The sequence below is a fragment of the Geotrypetes seraphini genome, chromosome 7 (assembly GCF_902459505.1).
Source record: "Geotrypetes seraphini chromosome 7, aGeoSer1.1, whole genome shotgun sequence".
In the NCBI taxonomy this organism is placed as follows: Eukaryota; Metazoa; Chordata; class Amphibia; order Gymnophiona; family Dermophiidae; genus Geotrypetes; species Geotrypetes seraphini.
The window spans coordinates 41492275-41520183 of NC_047090.1; the positions used below are offsets into that span (position 1 = coordinate 41492275).

Genomic DNA, 27909 nt, shown 5'->3' on the forward strand with positions numbered 1-27909 from the left:
CGTCGATAACTCCGCCCCGCAGGCGAAGCTTTAAAGGGGCGGTAGCGTAGCGTTGGTTGCTGGCGCGTGGGCTTGGCTCTGGTCTCGGGAGGAGGTAAGCGGTGGAGCAGAATGGGATCGGGGCAGGGCGAGCGCTTCTTCCGTTTCTCCGTTTGCGGGTTCGGGAGGATGAAGCGGCTCCTTGTGCGCAGAAAAGCGTAAAGGGGCGAGGTGGGTGCGAGGCAGTTGGTTGTGATGGTTTCCAGTTGGGGAAGGGGGCATAGGAGCCCACTTGGACCAGGTGAGTGTATCTCTGATCAGGGAGAAATCCCTTTCTGAGCTGAAACTGGTACTTGCTGCAGAGTAATAGGATTAGGACAGGATGAAGTCTTAGTCTGCGAGAAGAGCCTGAGACTTGGACTAAACTGCAGCAGTGGCTTTCAGTCGAGGATGCTGGAGGACGAGACTAAGCGGAGACCTTAAGTTTGGAAGTCCACGAACTGAAAAGTCTAGGAGGGGGGGGGGGGAAGGATTTGGTGTGGAAGACTTCACTAAGGAGCTGGAAAGCATTCTCTAAAACAGTGATTCCCAACCCTGTCCTGGAGGAACACCAGGCCAATCGGGTTTTCAGGCTAGCCCTAATGAATATGCATGAAGCAAATTTGCATGCCTATCACTTCCATCATATGCAAATCTCTCTCATGCATATTCATTAGGGCTAGCCTGAAAACCCGATTGGCCTGGTGTTCCTCCAGGACAGGGTTGGGAATCACTGCTCTAAAAAGAGCAAAATAACTGAAAACTAAACAGAAGGCCTGACTGCCTGGATGGAGGGGGGGGGGGGTTGTGGGAGAAGCAGTTGGGTTTCTGCAGTGTAGAAACGTTAAGCATAGTTAAAAAATTCATTTTCAATAGTCTTTTGCCTTTGTTCTCTACACCAGTGGTTCCCAACCCTGTCCTGGAGGACCACCAGGCCAATCGGGTTTTCAGGCTAGCCCTAATGAATATGCATAAGAGAGATTTGCATATAATGGAAGTGACAGTCATGCAAATCTGCTCCATGCGTATTCATTAGGGCTAGCCTGAAAACCCGATTGGCCTGGTGGTCCACCAGGACAGGGTTGGGAACCACTGTTCTACAATCCTAAACTACCTCCCTCAGACATATCCACACTTGCTGGGGTTGCAAAGAACACCAGCTATGCTCTGCATGCTGCTTGGCTTCTGCCTATTTGAGTCCTCTTCTCTATCTGGCTGCTGGTAAACTTAGGAACCTACAATTGTACCACTGGATTTTTAAATCTGTTAAGGTTAGAGAATACTTTCTGTCATTTCGGGTTTGTTTATTATAGTGCGGGTGTTAACCTACACACACCCCCCTCTGTCATCCAGATTTTCTTTCGATCTAGCCAAATCTGAGCAAATACCAGTGTGGAGAAAACACTTTTCAGTCTCCTGTGCAGAGGTGGTGCTGGGGCTTTTAGCGTTCTTCCTTGTACGTGGGGTGTGTTAGGTTGTAAACATCAACTCCAGTCAGTGGGTGCTGTGGAAGCCTAACTGAATGTCTGTCTGTGTGATAAGATTGTTAATCTACTGTAAACTGCAGTTATTACACATGATGGTAGTGAAAATTTGAACATGTGATAGATCATGTCTGGGGGAAAAGTTAATAAATGCCAGCCAGTGCTCAAGGCTCGTAACCCTTTAATTGGCAGCTGGTGAAATAGCTACTTTATGTAACTTGATGATGAAAGAGAGCAACAATGCCAAGTAACAGGTATTTGGAGACGCAGATCTCCCATAAGAGCCATAGAAACACATGTTGCTTCCGAACAACGATGCCAAATAAAAAGTTAAACTAGCTTTCTAGTCGCTAATTGTTTGCATGAAATACGGTTGTGAAAAACCTTTTAATTTGTAAGGGGTTTAAATTATTCTATTAGGAGTAGGGTGTGCAATAGTTGTCTTCTAACTAGCGAGGGCTCATAACTCTCCCCCAGGGCTTAATTTGTAGATTTAAAAAAAAGGAGGTTGGAGAGAAGCAACAGGAGATGAGTGGCTGGAGTAGAGAGTAGTAACCTTCTCTGCTCTGCAGATCACCAGATCCCCTTTTTTTCTGTTGTTGAGAAAGACGGGAGAAGCCTCTGCTTGCCCTGGATCAATAGCATGGACTGTTGCTACTCCTTGGGTTTTGGCCAGGTACTAGTGACCTGGATTGGCCACCATGAGAACAGGCTACTGGGCTTCATGGACCATTGCTCTGATCCAGTTAGGCTATTCTTATGTTCTTAGAATGCCCCCTACTACTGCACTGGAATCTGAACCACAAAATTAAACTACACAAAGCACACTGTATGCTTCTCAACATTCATTCCTACAAGAGATTCCTTGATAGATCCCTAGCATTCCAAGCGGGCAAATGGAACAAATGCCTAACCGCCCTCATTTCTAATTCCCCTCCCTACCAAATGTTCAGGAAGTCAATCAAAACCTATCTCTTTGACAAATTCCTCTGACTCCTCCCATCCCTTTCTTCCCTGCTCCCTACATTGACCTTTGATATGCTTCCGGACTCTCCGACCCCTCCGATCTTGTTAAGCTAACTAAATGGCCTAACAAAACTGATCGCCTAGTTTAACTAAATGTCCTGTTTTGTTACTCCTTTATCTTAAATGCCTCATCACTGTCATGTATGTAACATCGCTGTAAATGTATAGTCTCTTCATCTGTTAACCGCATTGAACTTCCATGGTATTGCGGTATACAAGAATAAAGTTATTATTATTATTACTCCTACCAGAACACAGATAACCCCTATGCAAATATGGGACCAAGAACTAAAAGTACTAATATATACAAACAAACCCTAAGATGCAAGACTCTGTATGCAGTACAACCCCAGAGAAAAATAAACAGATGCATTTCTTCCTGAACAGTGCAAAATACAGACAGCAGATGTAAATTCTCAAAATTGACAATTCAGTCGCTAAATTGAATACAAAATCATTCCCCCTACCTTTGTTGTTTCCCTCCCTCCATGTGGTGCCTCCCTCCGGTGGGTGTCTTTATGCGGGCCGTGGTGCGAAGCAATGTTTTCACTGCCGCCCCCGGTGCTATCTTCTGGCCAGCTCGCTCCTCCTCACTGCCACAGTGCGCACAAAGCTGCGGGTGGCAGTTACTCACTCGTCCCACGCGTCATCCGGAAGCATTCCCTCTAGTGTCGCAATGTCAAGAGAGAAGGATTCTGGTTCAGGAGCAGGACGCACATAGAAGCTACAGCTGCCACACACTACAGCAGTGAGGAGGAGGGAGCCGGCCAGAAAACGCCGCATTGCACTACAGGCCGCATACAATGGCCAGGCGGGCCGGATTTGCCCCACAGATCTTGAGTTTTGACACCTGTGACATAGGTGTACCACATCTTCACAACGTTTTTTTTTTTTAATTGAAATAAAGATTTGTCATCGAGTGCATCGTTTCTGCAGTATTTTTTCTTTGGTTCTCTGTTATTCGACACTTACTGCAATATCGTTGAAGTCCTTTTTTGGGGGGGAAAATTTCTTAATGAATTAGGCAACTAAAAACCTGCACTTATTTTTGAGACAGTCGGTATGCTATCAAAATATGAAGCAGCATTGACCACATCAAACTTCATAGCCACAGTTCGGTTACAGACAACCAGCTGATACCAAACACTAAAACCTGGCCAGAAGAGCAACTTACGACATGAACCAAAACGTAGCTGCTTGTCTCGATATGCCGGTCCGTAGTGGGCACTCAAAGCCACTTGCAGTTTCAAATGAAGGTATTCACTGATTTTTTTTTTTTTTCTGCGCTTTAGGGAAGCTCAGTACTCGGCATTCCCTCACCTGACAGTTTTACACAAGCTGGCAAAACATTAAGCATATTTTAAAATTAGAGTAGATTTTCTGCTGTCTGACTCCTGGCACAACCTCCCGGCCTTCAGGATCAGGATTCCGATTTTTAAGTGCTTGGCTTCAGTACCACACCACAGCCGACATCGTAGTCTCAAATCAGAGTTGCAGTGTTTTCCAAAACAAAAGTAATGATGCTTCCAGGGAAGCTAAATCGTGGATTAGTATTCTAGCACATTAAATATATGACCTAACCTTAGAAGATGGTGTTTGAGAACCATGAAAACAATGGCGGGAAGGAAAGGTCTAAAGAAAGTCAAATGTCTGCACAAAGGTGACACGTTCATGGGAGTGGGGACTGTTAAGTCTGAATGACAGTTGTTCTAAACCTAGGGGCTCATTTTCAGAGCAGAGAAATGTCTAAAAATCAGAGCAGTAGAAAAGGTGTCTTGCAAAAACAGTTAAGTTGCCATTTTCAAAACTCAGATTTGAGACATTTCTCTGCAAGTTTCCCCAATTTCAAAGGGGTGTGTTTGGCAGAACTGGGTGTTACCAAAAGTTAGACTGTCTGCTGTAATGGAACAAAACCAAAACATCTAGGGCAAAAATTTAGTTGTTTTTTTTTTTTTTTTTTAGTCTAGACCTGTTTATAGCAACAAAAATTTGCTCTAAATGACCAGATGACCTTCGAAGAATTAAGGCATGACCCCTCTCATTCCTCCTGTAGTCACAGACTCCCTCTTAACTTTCAAAGATGTGAAAGTGACGGCATATACCAGGCTCTATGACAGCTTCAGGTACGATAACCATTCCTATTAGCGCAGTAAGCAGATCCTAGGAAGAGTGGATTGGTAGGTGCCGTGGTCTGCAGAGAAGGGGACCCAGGGCCATATCTCACCAAGTCCTCTAAATTTTCTTCACACTTCTACCTCTAACCCTCTGTTGTAGTTCCTTCCTATTTCTCCTACTGTAAACCGCGTCAAGCTCTACGAACGCGGTATACAAACCTAAGGATTAGATTAGATAGTGGGAGCCCTTCATACCCACTGTACCTACATATAGGTGATACCTGCAGGCTTGAGGGCTACTGTAATGGTGTACAGCGAGGTACAGATTATTTTCTGTTTCTGGAGGACTCACCAGGGGGGTTATGGTGTGCTGTACCTGGGACCTTATGTGAAGTGTATGGCAGTGTCACCCTAGGCTGCCCCACTGCTCTGCTGGGATGTCTGTGTGGCCAGATTTTCTAAAAACACTGCCCTTCCCCTCAAGACATTCCAATGGTTTATGTGTTTTTCCTACAGGACTTTTTTTTTTTTTTTTTGAACAGCACTTAGACACTGAGCGCAAATGTCTAGAAAATGGTACTTGTGGCCTGGGTTGGCCACTGTTGGAAACAAGATACTGGGCTTGATGGACCTTTGGTCTGTCCCAGTAAGACAACTCTTATGTTCTTAAGTATAGGACAATCAATCCAATGTGACATCACTGATGATTTCGGCTTTTAGGCATTAGTGGAATGAGGCATTATGACATCACAATCTCAGCTCTGGAATGTTGCTACTCTTTGGGTTTCTGCCTGATACTTGGGACCTGGGTTGGCCACGAACAGGATACAGGGCTTGATGAACCTTCGGTCTATGCCATTTTCATTTTTAGACTTTCACAAAACATCCCAAATTGAACCCAATCATATTAAAAAATGCCCCCTTTAAAGTTGCATCAGGGGATGGTGAGCTGTTATCTACCGCAAACATCCAGCAATGGATGCAGATAAAGAATGGAGTGTGTAATATAGGAAGAAGGCAGCAGATAAGATGAATTCAGTGCATTTATTGTAGGTACTGGAAGTCAGAATGACCAAAGAAACTGACAATTTCAAGAAAGTAGAAAAATTGGAATCTTTAACAACAATTTCATACCATAACTGGGTAGGCTAATACTTTATTGCAGAGAAAGTGGGGATGGAACTGTACAGATCAACCTGAGATAAAGCAGAGTTTATCGAATACAGTTCCTTCCCCACTTTTTCTCCGTTTTCACCGTGGGGTTGTTTGCCTTGTTTTTTGGACTAACACTTCATTGCTACATGACTTCTGTAACCCTATCACCTTACCATACTTAATCCAGTGACTCCCAAACAAAGTCCACCAACCAGGTCCAAAATAAGCACATGTTACACCACCAGATGGACAGGGGCTCAGAAAAGCACGCAAGGGCACACCAACAGCATCTAGATAAGGAAAATTAAAACAACCAATCTAGCTTCATGCAATGTTTCAACATCTGTTTGCTTTCAGCCAGATGTTTTACAGCAAGTCTAATTTTTTTTGTCTACAGACAAAATGATTGGCACACAGCCCTACTCATAAGGAGCGATTTTGTCACTTAAAAAAAAAAAAACCTACCGCCTCCTTTACTCATGCGTAATGCGTGTTTTAGCACCAGTAGAGGCAGTAAATGCTCCGACGCTCATAGCAATTCTATGCGCGTCGAAGCAGTTACCACCACTGCAGGCGCTAAAACCCGAGCTACGCATTAGTAGAGGGGGCTAATATTTTAGTCATGCCACATTTTTAGTTACAAACAGGGAAGAGCAAGGTTTAATTGGGGGGGGGGTTTGGAGGGGGGAGGAGGAAAGCAGGCTGGAACCCACTTCTACCACTGTTAACCATTGTGTGTTGTTAATAAGATTATATTGTGTGTATATGAAAAATGAATGGAAAAATAGTGTTACAATTAGTATTATTATGGGGGCGGGGTCTGGGGTGGAGATGGGTGGGGTCTGGCCCGCAACTTAACCTGTGTTTTGGATTTCAGCCCCTTAATGGTTTGACACCCCTGACGTATGCAATAAGGACGCTAACTACTTGGGTCAAAGATTGGCTGAGTGGTGGACTTCAAAGGGTGGTGGTCAACGGCACCTTCTCTGAAACATCGGAAGTGACCAGCGGAGTCCCGCAGGGCTCAGTCCTGGGTCCACTCCTTTTTAACATATTCATAAGGGACTTGACACGAGGGCTTCAGGGTAAAGTAACATTATTCGCTGATGACGCCAAAATATGCAATATAGTAAGGGAAAATAATTTGCAAGATTGTATGACGCAGGACTTGCCTACTTTGGAGAGCTGGTCCGCAACATGGCAGCTGGGCTTCAACGCCAAGAAATGTAAGGTCATGCACCTCAGTAGCAGGAATCCGTGCAAAACCTACATCTTAAATGGAGAAACGTTGGCTAGGACGACAGTAGAGCGAGACTTGGGAGTGATCATCAGTGCAGACATGAAGGTTGCAAACCAGGTGGAAAAAGCATCATCCAAGGCGAGACAAATGATGGGATGTATCAATAGAAGTTTCGTAAGCAGGAAACCTGAGGTCATAATGCCACTGTATAGAACCATGGTGAGACCTCACCTGGAGTACTGTGTGCAGTTCTGGAGGCCACATTATTGCAAAGATATGCTCAGAGTCGAGTCGGTTCAGCGGATGGCCACTTGGAATATCTCGGGGCTCAAGGGTCTCTCGTACGAAGAGAGACTGAACAAACTGCAGCTCTACACTCTGGAGGAACGCAGGGAGAGGGGAGACATGATTGAAACGTTTAAATACATCACGGGTTGTGTCGAGGTAGAAGATGACATCTTCCTACTCAGGGGACCTTCGGCCACAAGAGGACATCCGCTCAAACTCAGAGGAGGGAAATTTAGGGGTGACATTAGGAAGTACCGTATTTCTTCACGGAAAGAGTGGTGGAGCACTGGAATAAGCTTCCGGAGCAGGTGGCCAAAGCCAACAGCGTGCTTGACTTTAAGAATAAATGGGACATCTACGTGGGATCCCTACAGAGGCCTAATAAGACACTCAGTCTTGATAGGGAGGGTTAGTAGAGTAGGCAGACTTGGTGGGCTATAGCCCTTTTCTGCCGTCATCTTTCTATGTTTCTATACCTTGATCTGAATGCCAGTTTTTTCATGCAGTTTGTGTTGATAATATGTAGATGCCAGGCTGTCTTCTGTATGCCTTTTTGTGGCATTGATCATTCCCTGTTGGCAGGGAAGTGTCACTAATATAGTTCAAGTTCAATTTATTTAATATACCGCAAATATAAAACCAGGAGGTAAATCTAAGCGATTTACAATTTAAAAAAAAAAAAACCCAACAGTTTAAAAATTTAAAATAAATGAATTAAAAAAAATTAAATAGGGTAAGAAACAAAAACGGAAAATACAATTGAGAACATGAGGAAAGAGTGAATCAGCAGATTAGAATAAAAATAAAAAGGTGGGGAAAAGGATGAACTTGTACTGTAACTATGGTAACCTGTTAACTGTATATTATGTATGTTGACCTGTAACCTCTCCTGAGCTCTTTGGGGAGGACATGATAGCAACAATTTAAATAGTCTTTCCTTTTTCTGGGCTGGTTCCACATAAGATCTAGACCAGGGGTGGGTGACCGACTGGAAAGACTGGAACGTATACACAGCGGCATTAACCAAAGTTTTGGTACTTTTAAATACTGTATGTCACAAATATGTTCAGAAAATATAGGCACCCGAGCTGTTTGCTTCCGTGGCTTTTAGCTAAATTTTTGCTTTTCACAGACGGTCCATGGAGTTCTGCATGTCTGGTTCAGATATCGCATAATACGGTGGCCTGCTAGGGACAGTATCGACATTCATGTGGCCCAACCCAATTTAGACACTAATTGCACAGAGAATGTTGAGGTCCATTAAATGGTTTGCAGAAGAGAATAACATGGAGACAAATTTGTCCCCATCCCTGCAGGAACTCAATTTCCCCGTCCCTGTCCTATTCCTTTAAGCTCTGCCTTAACCGCAAAGGCCTCGAACACATATGATTTTTAACATGTCTGAGGCTTGTACATTTGAGGACGGAGATTGCAGGAATGGGGCAGGGACAGGAAAATAACTCGCCGGGACGGGAAAATGAGTTCCCACGGCGATGGGGAAAAATTTGTCCCTGTGTCATTCTCTACTTGGGAGAACACTATAGAACATTGAATAAATAGTGTGAAATGTTTCAGCCTCTGATAAGCTGAGCTGGTATTGTGACATCATAATGCCTCATTCCACCAATGCCTAAGAGCCAACCTCATCAGTGATAACACAATGGCTTGATTGTCCTATACTTGGCTCACTTTTCACTACATTCTGATTTCTAGAGCGGTAGAGAATGATACAGGGACAAATTTGTCCCCGTCCCTGCAGGAACTCAATTTCCCCGTCCTGTCCCCACTAGTTTTGTTGCTGTCCCTGCCCCATTCCTGTGAGATCTGCCTTAACCGCACAAGCCTCAAACTCATGAAGTGTGGGATGAAAACAGAGGATCTAGAATCAGAAAATAATATTAAATATTGAACTAAGGCCAGTACTGGGCAGACTTGCACGGTCTGTGTCTGTGTATGGCCGTTTGGTGGGGGATGGGCGGGGGAGGGCTTCAGTGGCTAGGAGGGTATAGATGAGCTGGAGTAGGTTTTAACGGAGATTTCGGCAGCTGGAACCCAAGCACAGTACCGGGTAAAGCTTTGGATTCTTGCCCAGAAATAGCTAAGAAAAAAAATTAAATTGAATCAGGTTGGGCAGACTGGATGGACCATTCGAGTCTTTATCTGCTGTCATCTACTATGTTACTATGATTTTAAAGTGTTTGAGGCTTGTGAAGATGAGGTCGGACCTTGCAGGGACAGGAAAAGAACTCGCCGGGATGGGAATATAAGTTCCCGTGGGGACGGGGAAAAATTTGTCCCCATGTCATTCTCAAGTTTGCAGTTTAGAACGAACATGTGTTGGTAACTACAGATTTTCTGTTTCATCAGTGCCAGAATGCCTAACTGGGGTGGTGGCAACAGATGTGGTGCTTGCAAAAGAACTGTGTACCATGCCGAAGAGGTGCCATGTGATGGCAGATCTTACCATCGCTGTTGTTTCCTGTGCAGTAAGTACAACTTCATGCATTTATCAGCAACGGGAGGAAACACGAGTTGTGAGCTGAGAAGATGAGGCTGGATCAAGGTATAAGCAAGCTAGGCATGTGCCTAGGGCTCAAATTATATTTGGGAGCAATGGTATAGTAAGGATAGGAGGCACCTGGGGCAGTGGCGGCCCCCCACTCCCCCACCCGGTACCTCTAAACTTTCACCAGCGTGAGTGGCTTCAGCAGCACGCTCCTCATGCCAGCGTTGGATTTCCCTCTGACATCACTTCTAGGCCAGGGCTATCAAACAGGGAGGAGATCTTGCAAGTCTCTATTGTGGAACATAAGAATAGCCTTATTAGGTCTGACCAGTGGTCCATCAGGCCCAGTAGCCCGTTCTCACGGTGGCCAGTCCAGGTCACTACTACCTGGCCAAAACCCAAGGAGCAGCAACATTCCATTCAGAATCCTAAAGAATAGCAAGATTCTAGAACCCCAAAGAGTAACAAAAAATTCCAGAACCCCAAGGAGTAGCAACATGTCTTAATAACTGACCATGGACTTTTGCTCCAGGAATTTGTCCAAACCTTCCTTAAAATCAGCTATGCTAACCGCTTTTACCACAACCTCTGGCAACGCACTCCAGAGCTTAACTATTCTGTTGCAAGATGTTTTCATCCATGTATTTGCTCACTTAAAATATTAATTTTAGAGAACTGAGCCCTTGATGCACACCAGACTCTGGTTTTCACAAAGTTATTTAAAGTTAAGGAAAACCAAGATGAACATTCAAATTCTGAAACTGGAGAAATTTGCATAAAACCAGGACCATGGTTATTGTCCTAAGATGATGAATTAAAAGCTTGGAATGTTTTACTGTATTGCCATAGAAACTTTGTTCCCAGGGGAAGCAAGTTTTCCCTCCCCCTACCAAAGCCTATCACATTTTCCCATATGCTCTGACCCCTGGCTTTTTTTTTTCCCCTGCATCATATTTGATGCAGGTTTCTGGTTGTGGAAAACATTCCTTTTGTCTTGCAAGAGGGACTGGCACTTCTTGATCCCTCAAATTTCCCGAAAACAAAAAGGCAAATGTTAAAACAAGCCATGACCTTAATGTGTAGAATGCCGGAGGGAAGAGCAAGTGGGCAGTTGCGAGTCAGTTAATTTTGCCTAATTGGAGACAATACAAGGGTTTACTGAATAGAGAGCAATATTTCCATTTTACAGTGGAGGGTTATCCAGAGGTTGACTAACATGGAAAAGATGATGCACAAAGGATTCCTTGTTCTTATGGCTTTGGAATCTCACGCTGAAAATCTTTAGGCTGACCACCTCTGAATAAGATATTTCCAGACTTTTCACGGCTTCTGTATAGCTGCTTTGCTGAATCTTCACCCCTACACAAATACTCTACTGAAATTCTTACTTGTCTGTCCTCTGAACAGTTTTGTTTTGCAAAGGGCTTATATTGAATATGGGTTGATATCTCTAATTTTATACAAATTCCTTACTAAGTAACTCATGAAAAGACTTCTAAGGAAATTAGAAAGTCATGGGATAGGAGGTAATGTCCTATATTGGATTGAGTAAGTTTAAATGGTCAATATTCTCAATGGAGAAGGGTAAATTGTGGGGTCCCCCAGGGGTCTGTGCTGGAACTGCTGCTTTTTAACATATGATATAGAGATGGGAATAACTAGTGAGAATTAAATTTGCAGATGACAAGAGGACCTTGAAGACTGGGAGACTGAGCATCAAAATGGCAGATTGCACTTCTCCCTCCCTATTCACGGGGTTTAAGGGCAGAGCCAGCCCGCGAATAGGGAAAATTCACAAATAACTTTTGGGCCAGCTCTGACCTACCCCGGACCTTACCTGGTGGTGTAGCGGTGACGCGGGGCAGGAACAATCTTCGTACACACAGGAACTCGCAGCATGGCTCTGAACGAGGCAGGAGTGTAGGAAGATCGCTCCTGCCCCGCGTCACCGCTAGACCACCAGGTAAGGTCCTTGCTCCTGGGGCGGCTGCTTGCCCCTCCTCCTCTGATCGCCCCACCTCCTCCTCTGATTGCCCCCCTCCTCTGATTGCCTCCCTTCTCACCCCAATCCAAGTCCCAGGGCCGTTTTTTTTTTTGATGCGGGCTGCCAATGAGTGATTCTAGGTGGGGGGGCTGGGGGGGAAACCCGCAAATAATCGAAACCATAAATAGGGAGGGGGAAGTGTACTTTTAATGTGAGCATGTGCAAAGTGATGCATGTGGGAAAGAAGAGCCTGAACTGTAGCTATGTGATGCTAGGTTACATGTTAGGAGTCACTGCCCAGGAAAAGGATCTAGGTGTCATTGTTGAGGATCCGTTGAAACCCTCAGCTCGATGTGGAGCAGCTGGTAAGAAAGCAAATAGAATGTTAGGAATTATCAGGAAAGGAATGGAAAGCAAAGATGAAAATGTTATAATGCTCTTGTATCGCTCTATGGTACGGCTGCACCTTGAATACTGTGTGCAGTTCTGGTCGCCGTATCTCAAAAAAGATAGAGGAAATAGAAAAGGTGCAGGGAGACCTTAAGAAATTGGAAGACTGGGCGCCCAAGTGGCAGATGAAATTTAATGTGGACAAATGCAAAGTGATACATATTGGGAAGAATAACCCAATAAGACTAAAGATTGAACGCAATACTCCAGATGAGGTCGCACTATGGAGCGATATAGGGGCATTATAACATTCTTAGTCTTGTTAACCATCCCTTTTTTAATAATTCCTAGCATCCTGTTTGCTTTTTTGGCTACCACCACACATTGGGCAGAAGGTTTCATCAAATTGTCTACAATGACACCCAGATCCTTTTCTTGGGCGCTAAACCCAAAGGTGAACCCTAGGATATTGGTTTATTTTAGACTTTGTACATGACACCAGGTGACCTGAGTATAACTTCATCCCTCTCGCAGCCCTTAATTTCTGCACGTTTGTTTGTTTGTTTTTCTGCAAAAAAAGCTACTGGTTAGCTTTGCTGGCTAAGGACTAGTATGGATGTCAATTCGTGTGGCCAGTTTAGGCATTACAAGTTCATTATAGAAAAGGATAATTTCATGCCCTGATTAAGAAAAGTTGTCAAGAAGTCATATAATCGAGATACTTATTGGCAGACTGAATATCGAAGCAGTGCAGTGTTCATGCCCCACTGAGTTGCATATAAAAGCAGCTAATCAACTGCCCACGTCTACAGACCACAGGTACATTTTGCCTGTTGCATTTGCTGCAATATCCAGGGAATTCTGATAATTTTTTTTTTGTAGTGCAATAAACTCAACTTTGTGCTCTCATTTTGTGATGACACTTTTCTAAGGAAAAAGCCATGGGTACTTCTGACAGATCTTGGCTACAACTAAAAGTAAAAATGTTCTTGATTATCATACAAGAGACCAGTCAATGGGGGAGGGGAGGGGGGGAGATAGATAGGGTGGTTGCACACTTTGCTGTACTATGTAGTTACTCATGTGTTACATAAGTACGCCAAACAAAATGCTTTTTGATGTATATGTTCTTTATTGTTGTATAGATCAGCAACTATCGTTTCTCATTAGGGTCAGAGACTATAAGAACCAGGTCCCTGGATTACTTGACAGTTGAAGACATGAGGAGGATTTAAGCCTTACAACAGTTAGAAAGTAGGGGTAGGAGGTGGGTGGTGGGATGGGGGAACACATTATGGTTGAAAAAGTTTGACTGAATATTTACTGTTCTTCGTCCTGCTGCTGCAAACTGGTTGAATTTACTATGTATGTCCGGATTGCTATGTTGTGGTACTTTGTTGTCGTCAATAAAAAATGTTTGAAAGTTTAAAATGTTCTTGATTATATATAATAAGCTCATTTATGGGGATAAAGCTTCAGGACTTTATTGCCCTTCACATTACTTATTGTAAACAGGTAAGTGATGGTGGTTTGAAGAGTATGTTGTATAATTTAAATGGTGGCATTTGCTTTGACCACCTGCTTGTAATTGTAATGCATTAATAGTGAGAATAGCATCAAGATTATCTAGCCCTGGATGTGTTGGACTCTAGAGAGCTAGCCCTTTTCTGCCTGGTCTCAAAACAATGGAGGGATGAACATTTTTAAACCCTTTTCCAGTTCCTGGTGTGACACAAATGCGGGGGAACGCTGAAAAGCCGATAACCAATATAGTCCAAAAATCAAAGAATGCCGCTGCTATGGTGTATGCAGCTCTATAAGAGAAACTGGCAGCCATTTTGGATTCTGTTAACGAATGAGTTGCAGGTATGGGGCAAGGTTTGTTACATGCTTCAGACTGGGAGGACAAATGCTACAACATAACCTTAGATGAAAGATCTACTCAAAAAGCACTCTGAATATGCAAAATTCCAGTGAATCCTAGAAATCTTAGCTTCATACTTAACAAAAATGTAACCACTTCCAAATTCCTTTACAAGTTTTCAATGTTGATTAAAATCGCAAAGGCAGAAAAGGTTGTATAGCTTGAATATGGAACCTGCTTTCAGAGACCCCACTGTGTTTCCTTTGTCGGGAATGTGGGTGGAGAAAATTCATTTTCGGTTTTCTAGCCCTTTGGTTTTTAATTTGCAAATGCTATATAATGGTTGGGCTGTATGAAAAATACACAAAACCCAGCCTTGGATATTAAGTGCTTGTGCTTTTCTTTGTAATCAGTGGTCTGCAGGAAGAACTTGGACAGTACAACAGTAGCAATTCATGATGACGAAATTTACTGCAAGTCTTGCTATGGGAAGAAATATGGACCTAAAGGTTATGGCTATGGGCAAGGAGCTGGTACCCTTAACACGGACCGAGGCGAGAGACTGGGCATCAAGCCAGATGAGTAAGTTCAGAAAAAGCAATACTCTAGCAGACTCGATCTGGGGAAGGGGAAGAAAGGGGTAGCAAACGCATTCTGTGCTGGTATTTATATAGCAGGATTATAGGCTCTGAATGCCACTATCTCGGGGGGTCTCTGCCACAGGCCACATGCAGCCTCGGGGTACTGAGGCTGCTGCCCTAACCATTAGGCTGCTTCTGTGCTGAATACCTGCTGCTTTCCTGTACTTCCTGAGGCCTTTGCATTGTCTGCCCGGAAACAGGAAGTTCTGTCGGAGGAGGCAGAGTGGGAGGCTGCATAGAGGCCTTGGGTGGTGCAGGAAAGCAGCATTTTGTTCAGAATGGTAGGACGCTGACTGAGGGGGACGGAGGCAGTGCTTGAGGACATAACCCATGGGGTGGAGGGAAGGGTGCAGAAATGCTGTTGGGGATGAGAGAAGAGGGGAAAGAGAGACAAAATCAGGAGATGCCCATGGAGGGGAAGATAAGTGATCCTGCCTATAGATGGAGGGGAAGGGGAGCGTAACGAAGGAGGGATAAGGGAAGAGATCTTAGATTAGAAGAAGAAAACAAATTGAAGCAAGTAGAATGAAAGACGAATATAGGGCAGGAAACAAAGGAGGAACAAGATTATAAAGGTGAAATCACCAGAGTAAGGTGAGAATGATTTGTCACATGTGTAAGACTGAAATCTTTTTGCGGCCCTTCACGTGAATAAGGTTAGGTTTCTGCCCTACCTCGTCACATTTTCTCTTGGGAATGAAATTGTCTAGTCAGCGAGTCTCCAGTTAATAAAGGGGCTGATAATTTTTGTAAACAATCAGGCTATGAATGGTTTGAAAGGGAAGGCCAAAGGGCTCAGTATGTTGATTTATGCCCGAGGCAGGATGTCGTATAAGGCTAGGAGGATGCTGTTTTGAAAACAAGAGCGGAGCCATCTGCCCCTAAGAAAGAGATGTGATGAGGGTTACTCTAGAAACAGGAAACACGCAGCAAGGAGTTGGTGAAAATCCCAGGAGTGAGATGAGGCAGAAGTGGTGGAAACCTTATTGCTGGTGACTTAGAGACAAAGTACTTAAAATTATGCAAAGGGAAATGAGAAATAGGATCTGCTGAACAAAAAAAGGTACCAAAAGTGGGATATGACTTATACTGTAATCCTGCAAAATTTCAGCCTCTAGGTATGGATTTTTTAACAACCTTAAAATTTTTTAAAATTTATTTAGCCCATCCTCCCAAAGGAACCCAGAACAGGTTACTAACTTTTTATGCATTTATTCAGGTACTCAAGCATTTTCCCTGTCTGTCCTGGTGGGCTCGCAATCTTTCTAATGTACCTGAGGCAATGGGGGGATTAAGTGACTTGCCCAGGGTCACAAGGAGCAGCGTGGGTTTGAACCCACAACCTCAGGTTGCTGAGGCTGTAGCTTTTAATCACTGCACCACACTCTTTGGTCTTTGAAATATCTTTATTAGGTTCAAAACCCCTTATTACCCCCACCATGCCCACAACAATTAACGGCAGCCACGTCTTCATATAGCCTTTAATCCTTAACCCTAACTGTATCCATGGCATCGGTCTGTTTTGTCCTTCGAGCAGGGACCATCTTCTTCGTGACTCTGTACAGCACTGCATACATCTGGTATCTCGATAGAAATAATTATTAGCAGTAATAAGGCAAACCCCTGCCCACCAGGCATGAAAAGATAGAGCAGCACTGTCTTTCCAAATATGCTGTATTGCCAAACCCATAAGAATATCACACTTAGCCTTAGTTCTTTGCATCAAATGTGGTAAAGCAGCTGATCGTAAATAATTTTGTCAGCAGCATGAAATGCAAAAACATCCTGATCTCTGTGTCAAACCCTAACCCAGACTGCTTTCATATTAGCATGCCAAAATATATGATAGAATGTAGCTACATCTGACTTAAAAGTCCAACATAAATTAGAACTTTAGAAGGGGTTCAGAAAGCCCAATGCGCAGCATAAGTGACTGGGCTATAGAAGCTGATAAAGCAGGCCTACAAACTTTTACCCAAAATACTTTCCACATTTCATCAGTCCCACCCCCATCCCCAAAGTCACACATAGGGTTATCAGATTTTCCATTTGGAAAATCTGGACCCACACCCAAGCTCACCTAGTTCCATCCATCCCCATCCCTTCACTGAGGCCTTCTTTGACCGCCCTATAAGGCCTACATACAAAAAAAATCACACAACCTGACTCACCCACCCGTATCTATTTCACATAACTTGTCCTATGTGTCAACTGATACCACTGAAGGTTATGTTTAGCCTCCAACTTGAACTCACTACACATCTTCAAAAGTCTTAAAGGTGCTACCCCAAAGCAACTAACATACCAAATCCCCTTAACTTGCCACTCTGGTCAAGTAATAATCCTTTTCCGGACCTTAATTCCCAGATTGCCATTTGTAAATGTAATTGATAAAATACATTTGGTGTGGGGGGGGGGGGGGGGAGGTTGAACACATTTGGAAAATTGCAGACTTAAAACATCTCTTTTCAAAATCCAGAGGAAGTTATGGATAAAATGTTGACCATGGTTTGTATTGGCCAGGATCAAAGTTCTCCAAATTTACCCTAACCAAACTTTTATAGCTGTTATCTGTAACAGCTTTGGTTCTTTTGCTCAGCAAGTTGCATATGCAATTATGTTTAAAAATAACCAAGTACAGTACTAGGTTAAGTGCAAATGAGGGTTTTTGGCTTTTTTTTTCTGTATGCAATAGCTGTTCTATGTCTCTCTCTCTCTCTCTCTCTCTCTCTCTGCTACTGCAGAACACAATTTTTGCGACCCACTTCAAATACCAACACGTCAAAGTTTGCTCAGAAATTTGGGGGTGCTGAGAAGTGCCCTAGATGCAGCGAGTCTGTGTATGCAGCTGAGAAAATAATGGGAGCTGGAAAGGTAAGATGGAAGTGGGTTAAAATACCCTTCTTAAAGCCTAAGATGAGTCACAGATCTAAATCGAGATCTAAAACATTTCAAATGCTAGGACTGTGTCTGCTTTCCCAGAGACCATAATTAGACACTTGAGGGGTGGGAATAAAACGTGGTAGAAGCAGGTCTAAGCACAGGGCCTACAGTAACCAACATCTGGTCATTCCTTATCTCAATGTGTTCTGTGGATAGGACTGTTGGGAACTGCACACATTGTGAAATTCCAAATATACTGTAAAAACTTTAGTCATCATTTTACGTGCATTTCTCAGGAGGGCTCACAATCTAACTTTTTATGCCTGAGGTAGTAGGATAAGTGACTTGCTCAAGATCAAAAGAATCAGTGGCAGCAGGATTAAGAACATAAGAATTGCCGCTGCTGGATCAGACCAGTGGTCCATTGTGCCCAGCGGTGGCAGCCCTTGGTCAAAGACCAGTGCTCTAAATGAGTCCAGCCTCACCTGCGTATGTTCCAGTTTAACAGGAACTTGTCCAGCTTAGTCTTGAAGCCCTGGAGGGTGTTTTCCCCTACAACAGACTCTAGAAGAGCATTCCAGCTCTCCACCACTCTCTGGGTGAAGAAGAACTTCCTTACATTTGTATGGAATCTATCCCCTTTTAACTTTAGAGAGTGCCCTCTCGTTCTCCCTACCTTGGAGAGGGTGAACAACCTGTCTTTATCTACTAAGTCTATTCCCTTCATTATCTTGAATGTTTCGATCATATCCCCTCTGCCTCCTCTTTTCAATTTGAATTGAGCTTCCATGGTGCTTTAACCACTGGGCTGCTGTTTATTTATCCGGAAGCCTTAACCATCTTTATGAAAAGATTCAGCCAAGGAAGTGAAGCTCATTCCCAGTGGGTGAAGGGTAGGATGCCCCTGCTACATCCACTTCCCCCACCCTAAATACCACTAAATCTTAGCCAGTGCAGGTGGCTTTGCTCCAGCATGCTCCTTGCACCAGGTTTGGATTTCCCTCTGACATCACTTCCTGGCCTCTTGACCCAGAAGTGCTTTAGAGGGGAACAAGGCTGGCACGAGCAACAGGTAGGAGAAGTTACTTGTGCTAGCAAAGATCTACAGGGGGGAGGGATGGTGTGAGCATGGTAGGGTGGAGAGTTTCCAGTGCCCCCACAGGCATGATGCCTAGGGTGGTTCCTCCCCCCGCCCGCCCTCCCTTACTACGCCACTGCTCATTCCACAAGGCTCATGCCTATGTCTTGACACTAGATAAGCAAATAAAGAGTATGGTAGATTTGAAATCTCTAATACAGCTTGAATCTCTACACTCTCACGCTCTTCCAAAAGCACAAGCTTGCTCATAAGCAGATCTTAAGCAGAGGGTTGATTATTTTCCAGAAGTTTCTCCAGTGGCAGACAGTTTAAGAAACTGGAAGTCAAACTGTTCTGAAACCACTCTGGGCATAAAAATGTGAATCGGGAACACAGCTCTCTATATATACAGGAAGGAGAGCTAGGGGAACAGCATAGTTAAATGCACCATAGTTTCATAGTTTGATTAAATGCTTAACCTAAAATTTCAAAGCGTTGTACAGTAAAAATCTAAAATAAACAAAAACAGTACAGAAACAGACTAACTTGGGGGGGGGGGAAGGGTAAAACAAAAAGGATAGAGGGGGAAAAATTACAATTCTTAAAAAACACCAGAGGATGGAAACAAAGGGAAAGGATTGGGAAATATTTAAAGTGGTTAAAAAGTGAAAGTAGATTAAAAAGGCATGGGATAAATCAATTGTAGGCATCTTTAAAAATAAAGCATTTTAAGCTACTCTTAAATTTATCCAGACTTTGTTCTGCTCTTAAATATAAAGGAAGTGAGTTCAAATTGAAGGTGCCGTTACCGAAAAAATGTATGTACAGTGAGTACCGATTATTTTTAGTGAAGGAACATTAAGAGTATGTTGGGATGAGGACCTTAAAGTTCTGGGGAGATCATTTGGGATAAGAATTCTGTCTATAAAAGCTGGTACATTGGTCTGTTGGGTCTTAAAAGTAAGAAGGGCGATTTTGTAGATGATCCGATGATGAATGGGCAACCAGTGAGCGTTCTTCAGCAAAGGAGTAACATGATCAAATTTTTTTGAATTTGTGATAATTTTTATTGCAGTGTTTTGTATGATTTGGAAACGTCTGATGTCCTTTTGGTATAATCCTTTATATAGTGAGTTGCAGTAGTCAGTTTTGGATATTATAAGAGAATGAATTAGAATATTGAGGGAGTTACAGTCAAGGAGAGGAACTAAGGATCTTATCCTTAACTTAAAGAAACAGTTTTTAACCAGAGCACTAATTTGAGGACGGTAAATAAGATTGTTGTCAATGAGGATACCTAAGATTTTTACTGTTGAAGTAGATTCAAGTGGGGTTTGTTCAATAGAAATTGATGAAACTAAGTACAGGCTTTCCTTCCAAGGAAAAAAGAACGGTACTAGTTTTTGTGATGCTTAACGAGAGCATGTTTGAAGTTAGCCAATCATGAACTTTGGTTAATTTACAGTTGATAGAAGCGATATCTTTAGAATCAGAGGGGTCGATAGTATGAAGAAGTTGGTGGTCATCAGCATAGGCGTATACTGATGGCAGAGTGTTAACAGTGGAGCGAGATAAATGTTGAAAAGCAGAGGGGATAGTATGGAACCCTGAGGAATTCCATGTTCAGTGTGAAATGATTTAGAGTTAGAGCCGTTGAAGTGAACAGTAGAGAATCTGTCGAAGAAATATGATTTAAACTATTCAAGGATCTGATTAGCAATTCATATAGAAGTTAATCTTTGAAGTAGAAGCTGATGATCAATAGTGTTGAACGCTGCTGCAAATCCAAGGAAATGAGAAGTACGGATTTATGATGATCTAGGTAATAGTGAATAGTTTGGTCAGACCTAAGAGGGAGTACTCTGTGGAATGGTTTCTAAGGAAACCGGTTTGATTGGGATGTAAAGCTTGGGTTCTGTCTACAAAGTTAGAAAGTTGATTAAAAACAACTTTCTCTGTTAGTTTTGCTAGGAATGGCAAATTAGCAATCGGACGGTAGTTTGCACAGTCTTTAATATCATGTTTTGGGTTTTTGATAATCGGATAGAGGATGGAATGTTTCCAATGTGTAGATAGTCTGGCTGTAGTAAGACAATTATGTATGATTTGCAGAATGTAGGGACCAAAGATGGAGAAATGCCGTTTTAAGATGAATGGCGGAAGAGGTTCTAAAGTGCCTAAAACTGAAAATTGATCAGCCTCTGCCCAGATATACCTAGAGCAGGGCTGCCCAAGTCTGGTCCTCGAGATCTACTGGCAGGCCAGGTTTTCAAGATATCCACAATGAACATGCATAAGAGAGATTTGCATACCAAGAAAGCAGTGCAGGCAAATCTCTCTCAAGCATATTCATTATGGATATCCTGAAAACCTGGCCTGCCAGTAGATCTCGAGGACCAGACTTGGACAGCCCTGACCTAGAGTGTAGGACTTTGGGGACATGTGTTTGTTTGTTTTTAACTTATACCCTGCCTTAAAATCTAGGCATTTTACAAAGTATAACATAAATGTGTTCTTGGGTTCAGAATGTTGACTAGTGGAAGTATCATGATACTACTGCTGGGGTGCAATCTACTATATAAGGGCCTCTTGCCTTGTGGCAGAACAATCTGTAGCTGTGGTCCTGTATCACTAGCATTCACCAGCATCAGTAGGAAAAGCTGGGAATCACTCCTGCTCAGTAAGCCTGGGGCCTACAGGAGGACGATTGGAGTTGGTGTGATGAGTTGCTCCTTAGGGAGGAGGGCTTATAATGGAGGCTTAAGGAGGAAAGTAGAGATGAGCTTTGAGTGCTTGAGCTCTTGAAGATGTGGCCAGCAGCAATCAGGCTGCAAGGTAGGGTTTGATGTTCCCTGAAAAATGTGCAGATCAATTTTGCTTAAGTTGTATTCTGGTACCAAAGGAGTGACCTAACCTTTAGTAATGGAATTGCAGGTTAACCATCCCACAGTAAACTAAAGTGCAGAAAAATCCCACAAACTGTGTTTCATCGCAGCTTAACTATCCTCTTAATTCTCAAATCCAAATAAAAAAATGAGCCTGAGCCAAAGGTCTTCTGGCTGGGTTCATAGTGGTTAGAAATGTAACCTTCACAAAGTAATTGAGGGCTCACTGGTAATGCTTTAGCTTGTGCAGGCGGTTCACTTCTTACTACATTAATCTCTTTCCTTAGCCATGGCACAGAAACTGTTTCAGATGTGCCAAATGTGGGAAGAGCCTAGAATCAACAACTGTGACTGAGAAAGATGGGGAAATCTATTGCAAAGGTAAGTTCTCCAGCAGAAAAGGTTTGAGATCTAGTAAAATGCAGGATTTTTATAGTGTTAGATTCTTAACCCTCAGTTTGGATTCTAGTCTAGAACAATACTGGCACATTTGGGGGTGAATATTCCAAAGCTGGAAGCCAATACTCAAGGCTTAAATAGATTTGCATAAATGCTTTTCGCTACTTACTGTATATACTTGAATATGAGAAAAATGTTAACTTGACTTTAAGCCAAGGGTTTATATTCCAGCATTTATCTTCCCTTTTCTCCCTTCTGTCCCCCCATGGTGTCTGGCATTACCATACATGGAGCCTCACAAGCCCGGACACATGGCCCCGACCTATCCCTACCTTGTTCCCCCTCAAGTCCCAGACTTCCCCGACAAGCTCTGGATGTGTGACATCATCCTCTCATGCTCGGAGGCCCTCCAAATGTGGCCAGAGCTCGTTGGGGCTTTCCAAAACCCGGACAAACTGCTGGGTTTTGGAAAATCAATCTGGGAGCCTGGACAGTCCTCTAAAAGAGGACAGGTCCAGGTTTTCCCGGACATCTGATAACCCTAGCATTACCATACCTGCTCTGCTGCCACTGCCAGCCGGTGACGGGACTAAATCGTGCGAGACAACGGCACGCCGACAACTGAGCGCAAGGTTGACGGCGTGCCGAAGAAAAGCACTATTTTAAAGGGCTCCGGGGGGCGTGGGGGGAACCCCCCCACTTTACTTAACAGACATTGCGCTGGCATTGTGGGGGGTTTGGGGGGTTGTAACCCCCCCACATTATACTTAAAACAACTTTTTCCCTAAAAAACAGGCAAAAAGTTTGGTTTCAAGTATGAGGGGGGTTACAACCCACCAAACCCCCCACAACGCCAGCGCGATGTCTGTTAAGTAAAATAGGGGGGTTCCCCACCAACACCCCCCCCCGTCGGAACCCTTTAAAATAGTGCTTTTCTTCGGCGCGCCATCAACCTTGCGCTCAGTTGTCAGCACGCCGTTGTCTCGCACGATTTTATCTATGAACCCTGCCAGCCCCCTGAACCGGCATGGCTACACTTAGTTCCTTCCTCTGCTGGACACACCAGTAGTCCCCTAGGCCTATCGCACCTCTCTGGTGGTCTAGTGGCAGGTTGGAGCAGGTGTGATTCTGTAGTAAAAATGACTGCTGTGCTTTTGGAAGCCACAGGAGCCATTTTTACTGTAGAAACAGCATGGGCAGGAGTGAGTGGGGGATCATTCCTGCTCCAACAAGCCACTGGACCATCAGAGGTATAGTAGACATGGGGGAGGGGGGGTCTACTGGTGGTTCCAGGAGAGGGAAGGAGAAACTAAGTACAGCTGCGCCTACTTAAGGGAGGGGAGGGGCAGAGGGAGATCTACTGATTCAGGGGAGCTGGTGCCAGAGAAGGGGTGACATGAGTGGAGAGGAACGGGAAGGATGCTGGACATGGTGGGGTGGGAGAAATGTAGGTCTCAAATAGAGAATGACAGAGGGACAAATTTGTCCCCGCAGGAACTCAATTTCCCCATCCCGTCTCTTTGAGTTTTGTTACTGTCCCATTCCTGTAAGCTCTGCCTTAACTGCACAAACTTCAAACACTTAAGATTTTAAAGTGTTTGAGGCTTGTGCAGATGAAAATAGAGCTTGCAGGAATGGGGCAGGGACAGGAACATTGAGTTCCTGCGGGGACGGGGAAAAATTTGTCTCCGTGTCATTCTCTAGTCTCGAATATAAATAGGGCCATTTTTTGGACCCAAAAATCTTGGTTTATATTATACAGTAAGCCAATTCCCAACTGGTCTTTTTAGAGTACCAGAGCCACATTGCCCGTGCATTAAATAGGTTTGGCAAGATTACATTCAGTGAGCTGACATTAAATTCTTCCTGACACTGACGTGCACATTCAGGTTATCAAAAGTGTAAATTGAGAATGCATTTATACAGTGAATCTAGATGTATACTTTCACTAACCACTATTGTCATGTTAAAATACTCATGTGGTATCAAATTGCTTAAAATATGGAGTGCTGCTAACATTTTTAAAATTATTTTGCCAAAAACTTAAGTAAATATTATCGAAAATAAATATATATACATACCTAGTAGGGTTGTTATCTATCTTAGATGAAACATACTTGGAAATATTCCGTAGCCAAAAGGAAGCTTTGAACAGTAATTTTGATGCCAGTTTCAGGCTTTAGTGTAATTGTAAAACGTAAAGAAGTGGTTCCCAGATCTGGCCTGGGCAACCTTGGCTAGTCATCAGCAATGAATAGGTGACTAATTTGCAAGCATCGCCTCCAACTAGATGTCTTCTGTTTTGTGATTACAATATATCAGATTTGACATGTCTACCCTACCAGAGCTGGTGTTGGGTCCTAGCTCAAGCTTGCTAACAGAGGTCTTTTTTGTTTTGTTTATATACCACAGCACCAGTGTGGTGTTGAAGGGGAAAAGGGAGGGGGGGGAGTGGGTGAAGAGGCTACAAAAATAAACCCACTGGGCCATTGCAGGGAAAAATGAATAGATACAAACTCAATTCAGTAGCCCAAATCAAAATATTTTTCCCTGAATTGGGCAGTACTAGTTTTGGCTATTCGGTGTAGCTTACACCCCTCATACTAAGTCAGTGGTGTCAAAGTCCCTCCTCAAGGGCCGCAATCCAGTTGGGTTTTCAGGATTTCCCCAATGAATATGCATGAGATCTATTAGCAAACAATGAAAGCAGTGCATGCAAATAGATCTCATGCATATTCATTGGGGAAATCCTGAAAACCCAACTGGATTGCGGCCCTCGGAGGGACTTTTAACACCCCTAGTATACAAGCATCTTTTTGGCTTTGACCACTGCTTTGTAACATGAACTTTTTTTTTTTTTTCTTTCTATTGAAGGTTGCTATGCCAAAAATTTTGGACCCAAAGGATTTGGCTATGGCCAAGGAGCAGGTGCTCTTGTTCATGCCCAGTGAAGGAGGGGGGAGGGGGGTTTGGCTCTGCTGAACTTAACAGCTGGACAGTCTGCAGTAGAACTTTTTGAACTAATCACTGGCATGGGCCAGCACCTCTACTGTCAATGCCTGCCTGTGGCAGAACATCATGTGCTACAGCACATTTTCAAGGTTTTAATACAATTTTTGCATATTAAACTAAATGGTATTCAAGCTTTTTTTTCACTATGAAATATGTTAAGTTATCTAAGCTTGTAGATAGTAACATAACTTTATTCTTCTATACTGCCACAAATCAGATGATTTCTAGGCAGTTTACACTGAAGAAAGTTACACTGAAGAGAGCTGGACAATCAGCAAAATACAATTAGCAAAAGTACAACATATTTCTTAAGAATAGTCAGAGTAAAATTATTGTAATTAGTATAACTTCTATTTAGGAAATGAATCTATCAAACAATCCAGTCTTAATTTTTTTCCAAAATGTACCATATAAACTGTTTACTATTCAAACTATCAAATAGTGATCAGCACGTGGGCAATTTTTAATAGATGCAATGCCATTCAATTCCCTTTCAGTGTGGATCTGTCTGGCCAAGTTGGCAAAAATGGTTTGACTGGGCTTGAAGAAAAAGATAAATAGCATGCAGCCACTGCTGGGCAAATATTATGCAATGCTAACCTTAATTTTATTACTTCCCACTCAAACCATGGTATGGCTGATAGTCAGTGCTATATGTGACCTTGAAGGATCAAGATTGAGCACCTTGCTTTAGGCAGAGGTTTGAAAAACTCTGCTGTAGATTCAACTTATTGCTCCTGCTTCAGAACACTCCAGGTAATAAAGAATTTACAGGCTTTAGGCCAATGGTTAAAGGGATACCAAAATTAACTGAAGGAGTGACAGTGGGGGAATGCTATATTCAAGTGCAGCTAAATAAAATAAGAGGAACAGAGACCTCTTGGTGCCTTAAATATCTTACAGAACCTAATGCTCTTTCCATTCTTTTTGGGACTGCTGGTGTATACTTGATGTTTGGTCAGCCATAATATTATCTGCAGAGGCTCCTGGGGCGATTGGTAGCAGGAACCAGGGTACAAATGGTGTTTGATCTGCCAGCTGGAGTTGTCCATGGGGTGGGGGTAGAGGAAGCGTGCTGCAGCTTAAGTGTGTCTCCTAACACATAAATGCATACTACAATCCTGGACTTCAGAGCCTGTGTCTTTTTGGAAATGGAGGAATCGACGCCACACTTAATCACTTGAGATGGAAGAAGGACATTAGAAAAGACGAAAGCTGTTTTTACTCATTTGGAACGCTCATTTAACATCTCTAACTGCATGGGGACAAAGCTTACTTTTAAACATGTTGTAATGGTGTGTCTGAGCAAATACCAGGCCTGTTAACAGAAATTGTTATTGCTGTTCATGGATGCTCAATTTGGGTGAGGGGGAATGGAGTGTGAGATTAAAGCTAGGAGGTCTGAAATCAACCTCTACCTTTCTTCTGCTGACAAGTAGTAGTGAGATTGAAAGGGGAGGGGGCTGCAGGGGCAAAATAATGTTAAGATTCTTTGATGGATGGGAGTCTTATTGTTGTAGCCTGGCTATAATCACAATCTGGATGTAAGGACTGTTCTGTGAGACTCAGATGTCATCAATAAAATGACCTCAACCCTATTAGAACTAAAATAATGTCTTATAATCCTAAAATTATACACCAAAATGAATGCTAGAGTAAATTGATACTTGTAACCTACCTCAAACTCCACAATGGGAGGATTTAACAAAATACTGGACTTGAAGTATGAAGTTCTCATGTACTCATCAAATATTTGCAGAGCACCTGAGAAGTACTATGTGCAACTAATGTTCCTGCAAACTGGCTTTGAGCTAGAGAGCCTTCCAGCAGTATTCCTGCCAGTGTGGGGGAGGTGCAATATTATGCTTTCAGAGAGCAATCTGCCTGTCCGTTGCAATTGAAAGCGCCTTCCTCTACTGGCAGGAATGCCTTTGGAAGACTCCTGTGCACTGCAGCTCAAAGCTCCTTAGTGGAAACCATGTTCAACCATCCAATGATCAAACTTTAGCCTCATGGGTTAAGATAAAGAACTTAAAATGGGTCATAGGCAGACAAAGAAGTCAAAAATATAGTAATAGCTCATGTTCATTTAACTAATAACTGACAAAAAATCTCACTGACTTTAATTTGTGTAAAGAAAGCTAATTTATTAAACATTTACAGATTTTCTTTGTTCACAATGTAGTACATCAAGATTTTAACAGTAGTAAAATAATAATACTTGGCACAATTATAAATAAAATACAAATGATATCCAAAAGCTTAAAATGTAATGACACTGTTGAATGTGGATTAATATTCCAATTAAATCCGGGTAACAAATATCTGCAAAGAAAAGAGAACATAAAGGCCAAGACAAAGGTCATCCTGGCAGGGGAATTTGACTCATGTCCACTTAATCGATTGGGGTTATTGCCCATTTTAGAAATGGTACATCTTTGCTTACCAAAACAAAAGATGAAACTGCAGAGCAAATGTACAAGATGCAGGCAAAATTTATTTCAATAAACAATTTGTTACGCACAAATAAACCACCTTAAGTGACATGCTTTAGTACCCACCGTAGCCCATCGAACAGGCAAAAATTGCTGCGTGTATATATATTTTTTACCACCATATCTGGGACCCCTGATGAAGATGTGTTGATCGAAACACGGAGCGTGTAAGGACCTGTTACTCACTTAAGGTGGTTTATTTATGCGAAACAAATTGTTTACTGAAATAAACTTTGCCTGCATCTTGTACATTTGTTCTGCAGTTTCGTCTTTTGATGGATTTTGTTCTTCTGCCTGATATTTGCATCTTTGCTTACCACATCCTTCTATTTAATCAGGAGTTAAAGAACTGGTTTAAAAAAAGATCTCAGACTTCCTCTCAATAACTTTCTTTTTTTAAATCAGTAACAATTTTTCATGAATCTAGAATGTTACCAAGCCATCCTG

The 27909-nt window shown here is 42.9% G+C and overlaps 1 protein-coding gene across 3 annotated transcripts; it reads left to right on the forward strand.

Moving 5' to 3' along the window:
- Nucleotides 1-27901, forward strand: CSRP2 (cysteine and glycine rich protein 2). Of its 3 annotated transcripts, none has more exons than XM_033951010.1 (6): nt 1-94; nt 9693-9811; nt 14483-14651; nt 17455-17584; nt 21844-21937; nt 24830-27901. In XM_033951010.1, exons 2-6 carry the CDS (start codon nt 9700-9702, stop codon nt 24904-24906), a joined length of 582 nt encoding a protein of 193 aa, XP_033806901.1. In that variant the 5' UTR covers nt 1-94; nt 9693-9699; the 3' UTR covers nt 24907-27901. The 3 variants fall into 3 exon arrangements, with proteins under 3 accessions (XP_033806901.1, XP_033806902.1, XP_033806900.1); XM_033951011.1 differs by lacking the exon at nt 1-94 and adding an exon at nt 115-280; XM_033951009.1 differs by lacking the exon at nt 1-94 and adding an exon at nt 4495-4651.
- Nucleotides 27902-27909: the final 8 nt, after the last annotated feature.

What these genes read in the sequence shown, in the direction of transcription:
- CSRP2 (XM_033951009.1), top strand. Translation starts at nt 4,557, where the DNA reads ATGACCCCTCTCATTCCTCCTGTAGTCACAGACTCCCTCTTAACTTTC. An exon ending in AGGCTCTATGACAGCTTCAG is followed by an intron (nt 4,652 to 9,692) that starts GTACGATAACCA and finishes CTGTTTCATCAG; the next exon opens with TGCCAGAATGCCTAACTGGG. An exon ending in TCGCTGTTGTTTCCTGTGCA is followed by an intron (nt 9,812 to 14,482) that starts GTAAGTACAACT and finishes CTTTGTAATCAG; the next exon opens with TGGTCTGCAGGAAGAACTTG.